At 45.7% G+C, this 12364-nt stretch overlaps 1 protein-coding gene across 2 annotated transcripts; it reads right to left on the minus strand.

The window, feature by feature from the left end:
- Window positions 1-1467: 1467 nt before the first annotated feature.
- LOC123100161 (uncharacterized) lies at window positions 1468-8670 on the minus strand. 2 transcript variants are annotated; one of them, XM_044522129.1, is made up of 2 exons: window positions 5649-6070; window positions 1468-1921 (listed from the first exon to the last, which is right to left on the minus strand). In XM_044522129.1, exons 1-2 carry the CDS (start codon window positions 6034-6036, stop codon window positions 1740-1742), a joined length of 570 nt encoding a protein of 189 aa, XP_044378064.1. In that variant the 5' UTR covers window positions 6037-6070; the 3' UTR covers window positions 1468-1739. The 2 variants fall into 2 exon arrangements, with proteins under 2 accessions (XP_044378064.1, XP_044378063.1); XM_044522128.1 differs by lacking the exon at window positions 5649-6070 and adding an exon at window positions 7952-8670 and having other exon boundaries at window positions 1471-1921.
- Between the last annotated feature and the right edge of the window lie 3694 nt (window positions 8671-12364).

Genomic DNA, 12364 nt, shown 5'->3' on the forward strand with positions numbered 1-12364 from the left:
TGGCACGTTTGATACAGGTTGGACTTTCAAATGCCGTCTGACGTTAATGAGCATTATTTTTTTTCCAAGGAGTTTAAGGGCATCTACAACGCAGGCTCTTAGGATGGGCGCTAGGGTCCCAATCCTGGCCGTTTCGATCGATTCCTGGCCGATCATGGAGGGTTTGGCTCAGGTGCAGAGGTCACAGCACGGATTAATATGCAGGGCCAATAATCAAGTGACACATGTCCCGGTGGGACCAACTAATAAAGCCTTTTTACTTCTCTCTTTTTATTCTACCAGTTTCCTGGTTCTCAATCTTCTACTCCACCATTAATCAAGGGTAGAGACCATGAACCTTCACGTCCTATGAAATCAACGTTTGTAATACTAGGGTGCTTCCTCGAGAAAGTAGCTAGCTGTCATCCCATTGACGATGACGCCGTCGCCGCCGGCCGCCGGCCGCCACACAAATGAAGCTCCCCGTGCTGCGTGAAGGCGGCCAAGACGGAGGATGTGCTCCGCCGCTCCAACTCACCTCCGTGCATGAGGACTGTGAATTCAACGCTATGGGTGCTGCCATCTCCACTACCTAAGGAACCATGGTCCAATCGCTGCGTTTTTTTGACTGAAGTCTAATCGCTGCGTGCCCCTCAGCTTTGTGATGTCGTCCTCCGCGGCCCCGCCTTGGCCGCCCACACCATCACCTCAGCCTTGCGCCGCCGCCACCTTGGCCTCGATCGGATTCATGGTCTCTAGTCTAGAAGAAGAACGAAGAAGATTGAGAATCAGGTATAGAGAGAAATAAGAAGGCTTTATTAGTTGGTCCCACCGGGACATCTGTCACTTGATTATTGGCCCTGCATATTAATCCGTGTTGTGACCCCTGCACCTGAGCCAAACCCGATCATGGGATTTCCACTTGCGTCGACGCCGCTTGTTTGTTTGAGCTGAGCCGGGCGCTAGTGTAAACGCTAAAAAATAGAGGAAATATGGTAATCTCAACAAACTACAACAGCTTGATACGGCGCCTCTGCGTTGGAGAGATTGATGCTAACGCATCCCCCGTTGCGTTTTTTAAGCCGTTTAGCGCCTGTCTATAGCGCTGAGCGTTGGAGAGCCCGAGACTCTTACTCGGGCGTTAAACATAAAATTCATTTTTTATTTACTGTTAGCGTCTATACAAGAGTCCCTGCACTGTAGATGCCCTAACAAGCAATCACACTTCGCTAAAACAAGTACCCCTTCCGTTTCGTCTTCGAGTAAGATGCATTATAAGTTCTATAACTATTTGATGTATGCCAAATTAGTCCTATATCTTCAAGACTGTTGTTTTGGGCCTCAAAACATTTCTAGCCGCCCATCACAGCTCCCACGCTCGCCTGGCCAACGTTGACCTGACGACGTGTCGCTTTGACCGTTGCCACATCAGTCTCAAGGAGTGTGACGGTTGTGACTTTTCGCAGATGAGCCCTTTATATGTTTTTTTGAAAGAAAGGGGGTTGCCCCCCTGCCCCATTTTTATAGAATGAAGCAGACCACAACCAGTCACAAGTAATACAAAGTCCGAAACGACCCGAATATTACAAAGCATCTAACTCGCCGAAAATAACCTACAACCAACATAGCAGATTACGCCTAGAGGCACCAGTGTCCAAACTGAATTATTACAGAGGTCCAACAGGAAAACAGGAAACGAAGAAGAATGGGTCCAAATCAGATCTTCAGGGATGATCCACCATCTCCATCGCCCTGATTCTTCAGTTGGTCCCCTCCAGCCTCACCTCCAAGCAATCCAGAGGAGTTCCCCACGTCGTTTGTCCAGCAGGAGGATGCATCGTTGCAGAAGATTTGCTTGCCCATCGTCGCAGAGAACTTTCCATTGGTGTAAAAAGCAGCTTAGTTTTGCAAGAATGCATTTCACACTCCTCCACTTGCGCCCCTGAAAGCAAAATTCATTCCTTAGTCTCCACAAGCTCCACAAGGCAGCAGTTGTTACCAGATTCAAAACAGCTTTTTCTTTATGCATATGCCAAAAGGACATAATTTTTGCAAAGCCAGACATTCTATCAATATTAAAAATTTCTGCAATAAGGTTCCAAACTTGCTGAGCCACCACACAATCAAACAACAGGTGTTGAACAGTTTCAAATTCCGAACAAAATAAGCAGGAAGGGTCTTCCACTTCCCTCCTCTTCGCAAGATTATCTCTAGTAAGTATCTTGTTGTGAACACATAGCCACAAGAATATATGAATGTTCTGTGGACATAGGATTTTCCACATCTTAGGACTAATGTCAGGAACTACACCACCAAAATTGATTTGTTTATAAAAGGATTTAACTGAGAAAACCACATTTGGTTCTAAGCCCCAGATTGGGGTGTCCGCTTCATCTACTAGGGGATGTTGTTTGACCACACAGACAAGTTGATCCCAGCGTTTCATACCAAAGTGATCAACACACCTCCTGAAAGTTAGTTTCAAATCATTTTCATCCCAAACTTGGGCTACAGTGTAACCAGTCTGGTTACAAATACAAAATAAGTCCCAGAACTGTACCTTAAGGGAACAACCCCCTACCCACACATCATGCCAAAAACTAATGAGTTTTCCATTCCCCAATCTCCATGTATAAAAAGTTTTTGCAGCTGCCAAAGCCCAAGTAATGCTCTTCCAAAAGGTAGACCCCCCTTCACTTTTAGCCCAGAGGAGATTTGGAGAATTAACACGATACTTATACAGCAGAAGCTTAGACCAATCTGAATCAGGGTTATTAAAAAATCTTTTACCCCAAGAAGCTAACAAGGCCATATTATATTCCTTGATATTGGGGACCCCCAAACCTCCAAACTCCTTCCTCCTAGTGATTAAGCCTCAATTAGCTAGGTGATATTTGTGCTGGTCTCCTATATTTCCCTAAAAGAAATGAGCCATCTGGGAGTTAATTGCATTAATTGCCCACTTAGGAAACTTGATCACAGACATCAAATAAGCAGGAATACTAATCACACAAGCACACAATAAGATAATTTTCCCTTTATAAGTGAGGTATCTTCCCAGCCAGCCAGAGATCCCTTTAATGATTCTATCAATGATAGGCTAAAGGTCTTCCCTTTTTAACTTATCATAGTGCAGAGGCACTCCCAAGTACTTAATAGGGAACGATCCTTTCTTACAACAGAAAATTTGTGCAAATTCATTAGCAATTGCATCGTCTACATTTATAGTCATGAGATCACTTTTGTGGAAGTTGATTTTCATCCCAGACAGGTTTTCAAAACATGACAGAAGCTATTTAAAATTCCTTGCTTTTTGCACAGAATTTTCCAAGAAGAGTATGGTGTCATCTGCATACTGCAGACTAACCACACCTCCAGGGATCACATGGGGCAGAAGCCCAGAAATTAGATTTTGAGAAGTAGCTTTCTTGAGCATTTTAGTAAAAACATCAGCAACTAGATTAAACAACAAGCGAGTAGGGACCAGTTGTGTCATTAATTCTCACACTGAAAGTGCTATTAACAAGGGTGCTTTTAATCTAAGCAATCCATTTTGGACCAAAACCTCTCGAATGAAGCATATCAAAAAGGAATTCCCAACTAACTCTGTCATATGCCTTCTCATAATCTAATTTGAGAACTAAACCTTGCGATCCTGATTTTTAATCTCATGGATCACTTCATGGGCCATCACCACACTCTCTAAGATGTATCTCCCTTTAATGAATGCAGTTTGATTAGAAGAAATCAACCTGCGCCCAACAGGGGAGACCCTATTGGTCATGGCTTTAGAGAAAATCTTAACCCCACAGTTGCTCAAACTAATAGGGCGAAACTTCTTCATTTCCCTGGCATCAACTTCTTTAGGAATAAGCACAATCAGGGCAAAGTTTAATCGTTGTAAATCTAGTTTCCCTGTCTCAAAGTCTCTAACCAGGGCCATAAAGTCGTTTTTAATCACACCCCAAAAGGTTTGATAGAACAAGAAGGACAGTCCATCCGGACCGGGGGCACCATGGGCATAAGACTCAAATATCGCCTCCTTAATCTCCTCTTCGGAAAAGTTTTTCTGCAAGAGGTCATTCTCTTCCTGGGTAACTAACTCGTTTTCCTCCCAAAAGGAAGGACCAAGGCAAATATTATGCTTGTTTTCAAAACAAAACAAGTTTTTATAGTAGGTAGTAGCCACCCCCAACATTTCCTGAGTGGTGTAAACTGGGCCATTTTCTCCAATTAACTCAGATAAATGGTTTTTTCTATGCTATGGTTGGCCATCGCATGAAAATATGCATTATTTTTGTCCCCATCAGTAATTCTATGATCCCTGGAGCGCTGCCACAAGGCAGTTTCTTCTTTGCTCCAAATCTGTGTGAGTTCTTTCTTAATTTCCTCCATTCTAACCTTATCTCTGTTGTCAAGTTGATTTCTCTCAGAAAACACATCAAGAATGTCAAATTCAAGCAAAAGCTCTCTTTTCTTTTTCTTAATCTCCGCCTCAATGTTAATACTCCAGCCTCTAGCTTTTTTCCTAAATAGTTTACTCTTATTCATCCAAATATCCATGGCTATTTTTCCAGGAACCGGAGTGTTCCAGGTATCGATCACCATTTTTTTCTCGGGGAGGTAACCCTCCGAGCTCCTGTGTCCAACAACAAAGGTGTATGATCACTCCCTACGCGAGGGAGTGCAGTAACAGCCGACAAGGGGAAGTGAGCATCCCAGGAAATGGAAGCAAAAACCCTATCTATAGTTGCAAAAATGGGACTGTCTTGATTATTACTCCAGGTATACTTTCTATTTGCAATATTAGTCTCCATAAGACACCATTAGTTAATCCAGTCGTTAAAGAGGTAAGAAAACTGATTATTAATAACACCATTGTTCTTGTCAACCGTGGACCTAACTAAATTGAAATCTCCCCCAAGTAAAAGTGGGTAAGTAAGCCATCCATGATATCATGTAATTCAGCAAAGAAATCAAGCTTAAACTCGTTATATGAGGTACCATATACAGCAACAAGATGCCACATGAAACCATCTGATTTGTTTTTCACAGTTGCCACAATGCAAAATTTCTTATTAATAAAACCAATTACTTCAAACAAGTCACTTTTAAGACCCACAAGGATCCCACTAGCCGTGTTTATAGCAGGAAGATAATGCCAGTCAAAAGCTATCCTACCAGAAATGCCATTAAGGACATGAGCATCAATATTTTCTCTTTTGGTTTCAGAGGAACACAGGAAGTCTACATGGTTATTACAAATGAAATCTCCTAGGCACTGGATTTTTCCAGGTTGTCCTAGACCACGAATATTTCAAAAAGCCCCTATCATTTTATTTTAAATGGATGAGATAAGCCACAAGGCTTTTTCTTAGTATTCAAGACAGGGCATTCTACATCTGAAACAGCAGTGCCACCTGCTTCAGTATGTGGAATGTCCTCTTTCCCAGAAACAGGAGGAAGGTCATTTGTATCCAATAGATCTAGGCTATCAGGGAGAACAATCTCCGGGTTTTCATCAGCAAATTGTAAACATCTAATTTTCTCTCTGTCAATCAGGTCCAGAATGATATTATTTTGTTCCTCTTCACTATTACTAATGCATAGGTCAACTTTAGCAGTATGAGAAGCAAGTTCATTAGGATCAAGGGTCGCAAAAGATTTACCTTTAAACGTGGCCGGCATTTCCAAGTTCTTCTTCATCATGTATGCCGCGGCCTTGTCCATGATCTTTACATCTCCATGCTTTCTGGTCATAGGTTTGCCAGCCAACACTGGGCCCCAAGTAGGTGAGTTCTTGATATTGAGTTTCTTCTTGACCACCGAGTCCGCCCTCTCTAGTGATTCTAACAAGGATCTTTTCACTGAATTCATTGCTAATGTTAGATCTTCTGGTAAGCATTCCATTTCCATATTGATGTTTTCCTCTTCCACATCAAATTCCTCCATCTCAAACTTACTAAGTTGTTTCGAACAGTAGTCCAAATGGACTGACAGAGCATTGGACTTTTCAAACCTTGAAGTTGGCTCAGTTTCATCTCCACCAGCCTTCATCGGGGTCCAATCTTCGAGGTCATCATTAATCTCTCCTTGTATCACATCACTCATGCTAACCTGATGGACTTCCACTGCAGAAGCAGCCACTTGAGACTTGTTTTTGCTCGAGCTAGAAGATGTGGCTGTCTTGGTAGGGAAATTGGCCTTGTCCAGTTCATCAATCGCCTCATCATTGTCTTCTTCCAATCCTTCCTTGTCCTCAGTATCCTTATTGTTATTTCCATCATTTCCTTCAAGATTATCCAGATCTGGATCATCATCCCCTCCATCAGCATCCTCATCATTCTGCTCGAACCCTTCCACTGTAAAGAACAACAGGTATAATTTCTTTTTCATCTCCACCAATCTCTCGAAAGGAATCTTCCTGGGATCTCTGCAGGCAACTTTGACTCGAATAATTTCATAGAAGCTCTTGAAAATACCATTCCAGTCCACATCCACCAGTATTCCAAAACACGCTGTGATCTGGGCAAAGACTTTCCAGGCGCACCACTTGGGTGGAATTCCTTCAATCTGTACCCAAGCTTCAGTTAGTGCTCCAAATTCATCCAACATTCCTTCCCATTCACAGATTTTGACAGATACACCAGCAATTGGCTGCTCAAAAGGGGGAAATTCAATTAGGTCATCCACATTTTTCCAAGGGGGAAATCTCAGCACGAATTTCTTGTTCTCCAGCTCCCTGATTTGCCATGGACACTCTTTGTTCTTACAAAAGATCCCATTTAACTGAGTTAGTAGATCCGAGACAGAAACCTCTCCCTTAATCACCTTGAGAACAGCACAGTTCTTGTAATTTAACCAGCTAGATTGAGCCGCCACAGGAACTTCAACATGGTAAAATCCTAGACCTGAAGCAGCACTACCAAAATAAGTGGCAGCAGGTTGTGGTTTTGCCCAGGCAGCGCAATTGTTGACGTTGTGGTTCCCAGCGCAGATAAAGCATTTTTTTGCCTCTACACAATTCCCCACATAATGTCCAGGCAAACTGCAGTTGAAACAGATCATATCCTTGTATTTGGGGTCGAGGATCTGTACCGCTGGAGGGGGGAGGAGGTGGTGGGGCAGTCGTCGGAGGGACAGCTTGGGCTTGGTTCCCCTGGGTTGGTTTGGGCGCCCCTTGCAGACCTGGTTTCCCGGTGTTGCCCAAGGAAGAGGCAGTGGATTTCCCCTCTTGGGGATTGGGTTTCTTCCCCGGTGGTGGCCGGCGATTCCGCTGTGGCATCTGACCACGATTTTCCATCCCTCTCCTCACAGCTTCAACAAACGATCTAGGGAATCCTAGTGCCTCAGTAGAGATCTTGAAAGTGGTAGGTATGGGGTCGAAAGGACCAACCGATGCAACCGGAAAATAGTCTTGAACCGAGAATATCTTCGAGCGGAACAAATCTTTTCTCACCCAAAACAGTTTGGGGACGGCGTAGCTAGGGTTCGGGGGAGCCTGCCTAGGTTTATGTAGGCGGCAACTGCGGGTCGGGGAGGGGATAACCCAGAGCTGGCCAAAAAAAATCGCCACCTCCTCTCCAAACCCGCTCACTGGCTCAGAACACGTCTTTTGAAAACCCGTTTTCCTCCCAACCACACATCCACGGATCAACGGAGATGGGGTGGGGGTCGGCCCTACAACAGTGACTGGTTGGTTTGAACACAGTCCCGCCGTCCTTGCAAAAGCGAGGTCGTCGGAGTCCGCATGGGTCGCCGGAAACAGAACACCATGAGTGTTTCGGGGTGTTCCAGACGTGCATGAAGAATTGCAAGGACTAATCGAAGGGACAACCCTTCCAATTGTATCCGGGACAATCGTTTTACTAAATTCCCCACCCAAAACAATTTGGGAATCCCCAATCAAATGAACTTCAGATCGAGAATTCAGCAAGGCACATGAACGGGATTTGGGTCGATTGTTTTGTACCTTTGTACGGGGTTTCTCCCCGCGATCACCCGACCATGGTGGGGTTCCAAGGTGGATCCCCTGGTCCTCCTGCGCCTTGTTTGCAGGGCGGGGGCATCCTGCAAGGCCCATGCGCCGGATTGCGGAAGCTTCAAGGGACCCTGGGGAGGACGACCCCCGGCGGAAGCGCTTCTGGAGGGATGCGGGAGATCTGCAGCACCGACGGAGGGCGGATGGTGGGCCTTGACGGTGAGCTGTCTTGAAACGCGCCCATCTCGCCGCCTGCCTCGGGTCTGATGATTCCGCCTCCTGAATCACCCAGAAGATGAACTCGTAGTCCATCCCGCCGTCGTCGCCCGCAAAGTGAGCGCGCTCCTCGAACGTCGCATGCCGAAGGTTCTCCATGAAGATGTCGGGCCACTTGGAGCGGTTCGGGAATCTCTCCCTCACCACCCGACGCATCTCCACCAGCGCTTCCGGCAACGACGCATCGATCTTCGGGAGCGTCGCCACCGGTGGCGGAGGCTGGGGCGGCGCCGCCACCTGATGCGCCGGTCGCAGTCGCCGCGCCCTCGCCCCGCGTCGCGCCCCTCCCACCATCTCGCTCGCCAGATCTGTCCGTGGCACTCAGGGAACCGTGGCTCGATCTAAGATGGGGAGGATGAGGATGGGAAACGGGAGGGGATAAGGCCGCGGTGGTATTAATGGCGGTCGCGTCGCCATTAATGCCGGTAGGTGAGGAATCGCCTCCCCCTCGCTCCACGTCGCGTCCCATCTTTTTAAATGTTACTCCAAGAATGCCGAGTAGTTTCAGCCCTTTATATGTGTAGCCTTCTCAAGCAGAGATCCTTTCCTCCTCTTCCATCAAAATATAAGACGTTCTTTAACACTGTCAAAATATAAGACGTTCTTGTACTCATTTTGATACAGAGGGAGTAAGTCATTTGCATTTTTAATTTGATTCTGATGTTATCAATACAAATTGTCATGAACCAATTACAGCAGCAATGCACGCAATATCCTCTAGTTTTATCCATTTCCCAATACGAGAAAATAAAATAGACACCTAGCAGTAGGACAAGTACTACCTAGTACCGGATGGTCCTCTAACTTGCTAGCTAGCTTCGTAGGTATGAACTGCACTCACTGGCGAGAATTTCATTGTGGAAGAGTTGAAAAGGCATTTCCTCTCCACTTTTCGGATGGTAGGAGACCTTGTTGTGCTGCATGTCGACGCGAAGCAGATACTGCATTTTGTACTCCAGTATTCGACCATCGACCGCCACGTCCAGATCAGTGAAGATTAGGTAGACGACGTCGTCTTCGTCCACGCTGAGCACCGGGAACAACGGCAAGACCCGCGGCAAGCCCAGCGAGAGGTGGCTCTCTGTAAGGTCTAGGGTTTGTATTAGGCAGCATCCATGAATCTCGAGCTACAAGGTTGAACGCGGAGGAGGAGGAAGGGGATCAGCTCTCGTAGGAGCGTACACCACACACGCAACACCTAGCCGTTTACGCCATCGCCACCTCGATCTTATCGCTTAGTGGTTTAAATACAGGCTAGTGGATCCACTCTGGCCCAGCAAGCCGAGCCAGAAGGCGAGGTTGTCTCTTGGGCCGGCCCAATGCTTGAACTCCCTCTTGGCGCTCGTCACTGTTGCTGACAATCCCTCCTCCCTTGGACACGGCTTGACCCCAAGCCGGAGCTCTCGGAAACCTTTGCTGCAAAGCGACTTTGTCTTCCCAAGTAGCCAGTTCCACAGGTGTTGAACTCCATTTGACGAGGACTTGAACTACGGAATCATAGCCACGACGCGCCACTCGTTGCTTCAAAACTTGTTCAGGTACTTGGAACTGATTGTCAAGCGAGGGAAGTAGAGGTAGCACTTGACAGTCTGGAGTCAACACTTTCTTCAGTGGGGATACATGAAACACCGGGTGGACTTTGCTAGTAGAAGGCAAGTCCAGGCGATAAGCAACTTGCCCGATCCGCTCCAGAATAGCAAATGGGCCATAGAACTTGAACGCCAGTTTTTGATTTGCCCGAGGAGCTACTGACGACTGAAGATATGGCTGGAGTTTAAGAAATACCTTGTCCCCGACCGCAAACTCCCGATCAGTACGATGCTTGTCAGCTTGGCATTTCATTCTTTGTTGAGCTCGGAGCAAATGTTGCTTCACAGAGTCGAGCACGACAGCACGATCAGATAGCCATTGTTGTAGATCACCATTTTCAATTGCATTGTCAGGTGATATGCCAAAGTGGCGAGGAAGATGTCCATAGATAACTTCAAATGGCGTCTTCCCTATGGTTGAATGCCAGTTGGTATTATACCAGTATTCACACAGTGGAATCCACTTTGCCCAATGAGTTGGGTGTCCACTGATGAAACAGCGCAAGAAGCACTCCACCTGCTGATTTACTCGCTCTGTTTGCCCATCAGATTGAGGGTGTCAAGCCGAGCTCATTCGAAGGAGGATTCCTGATTTCTGAAAAAGTTCGCTCCAGAACTTGCTGGTGAAGATTCTGTCGTGGTCAGACACAATTGACAGGGGCATGCCATGCAACTTGGAGACAAAGTTCAGAAATGCATCAGCCACTGTTTCTGCAGTAAACGGATGGTGCAGGGGCATAAAGTGCCCATATTTAGACAGCTTATCAATAACGACCAGCAAGCAGTTGTAACGCCCTGATGTGGGCAGCCCTTCCAAAAAATCCATCGTAACCATTTCCCAAGGAAGTGTAGGAACGGGTAGAGGTTGGAGAAGACCAGGGTATGGCACTCGTTCAGGTTTAGCTTGCTGACAGACAAGGCACTGTTGGACATAATCTTTGATAAATCCTCTCATTTTCTTCCATTTGAATAGCTGTTTGATACGCTTGTAAGTTACTGGGAAACCTGAGTGACCACCCATTGGGCTGCCATGAAGAGTAGCACAGATTTTTCTATGGAGAGAAGGGTTGTTACCCACCCAGACACTTTTCCCTTGTTTGAGTACCCCAGCCCTAAGAGAGAACTTATCATTGTAGGTTGGAGACACTATGAGTTGCTGTATCAGTTCAGTTGCAAATGGATCATTGCAATAACTCTGTGCAATCTCCTCTAACCAAGCTGGTTGTGCAACAGACAATTGCTGCAGCTCTGGTAGCACATCAGCAGGTACAGGAGGTCTCCTTGACAGGGAATCTGCAGCACTGTTTTCCACCCCTTTCTTGTATTCAATGGAATATTGCAATCCCAATAGTTTGGTTAGAGCTTTCTGTTGCCATCTGGTGTGCAACCTTTGTTCAGTTAAACAAGCCAAGCTCCTTTGATCAGTTCTGATGACAAACTCAGACACTTGCAGGTATTGTCTCCAATGTTCCACTGCCAATAAGATTGCCAGGTATTCTTTTTCATACACAGATAATGTTTGGTTTCTGGGGCCCAATGCTTTACTGACATAAGCAATAGGGTGTCCTTTTTGCATAAGTACAGCTCTAACTCCTATATCACAAGCATCAGTTTCTACCACAAATTTCTGTGAGAAATCTGGTAGTGCTAATACAGGAGCTAACATGAGAGCTTGTTTTAGGAGTAGGAAAGCTTGGTTTTCATTATCTGTCCAATGGAATGTAACCCCCTTTTTCAACAAATTTGACAAGGGCTTGCTCAGTATACCATAATGAGATATAAATTTTCTGTAATATCCTACAAGACCCAAGAATCCTCTAACTTCTTTAGCAGATTGAGGCATTGGCCATTCTTTTATGGCTTTGTAGGGTCAGTTGCCACTCCCTGCCCACTAATAATGTGCCCTAGGTATGCAATCTTGGTCTGAGAAAAAGCACACTTAGATAACTTGACCTGCCACTGGTGTTGGAGCAGCAGTTTCAGAACTTCAGCCAAGTGCTGCAGGTGTAACTCATAGGAAGCACTGAATACTAGCATGTCATCAAAGAAGACCAATACAAACTTCCTAATGCATGGAGCCAAAGTATCATCCATACCAAAGTTGAAGGTATTAGGTCCACCAGTAAGGCCAAATGATAATACCAAGAATTCAAAATGACCAATATGAGTTTGGAAAGCAGTCTTATGCTCTTCTCCTGGTGCCAACCTGATTTGATGACATCCTGATCTCAGGTCCAATTTAGAAAACCAACAAGCACATGCAGGTTCATCCAGGAGTTCATCAATAATTGGGATGGGGTACTTGCCTTTAACTGTAATGGCATTTAATTTCCTGTCGTCAAACACTGGCCTCCATGTTTTGTCCTTTTTCTGCACCATAATCACGGGGGAAGAGAAAGCATTATTGCTTGGTCTGATAATTCCAGCAGCAAGCATTTCTTTGACTTGCTTTTCCATTTCATCTTTCAGAACTGGAGGAATTCTGTAAGGCCTACTGTATACAGGCTGAGCTCCAGGAACTAGAAGAATTGTGTGATCA

Source organism: Triticum aestivum, chromosome 4D, assembly GCF_018294505.1.
Source record: "Triticum aestivum cultivar Chinese Spring chromosome 4D, IWGSC CS RefSeq v2.1, whole genome shotgun sequence".
NCBI classification, from domain to species: domain Eukaryota; kingdom Viridiplantae; phylum Streptophyta; class Magnoliopsida; order Poales; family Poaceae; genus Triticum; species Triticum aestivum.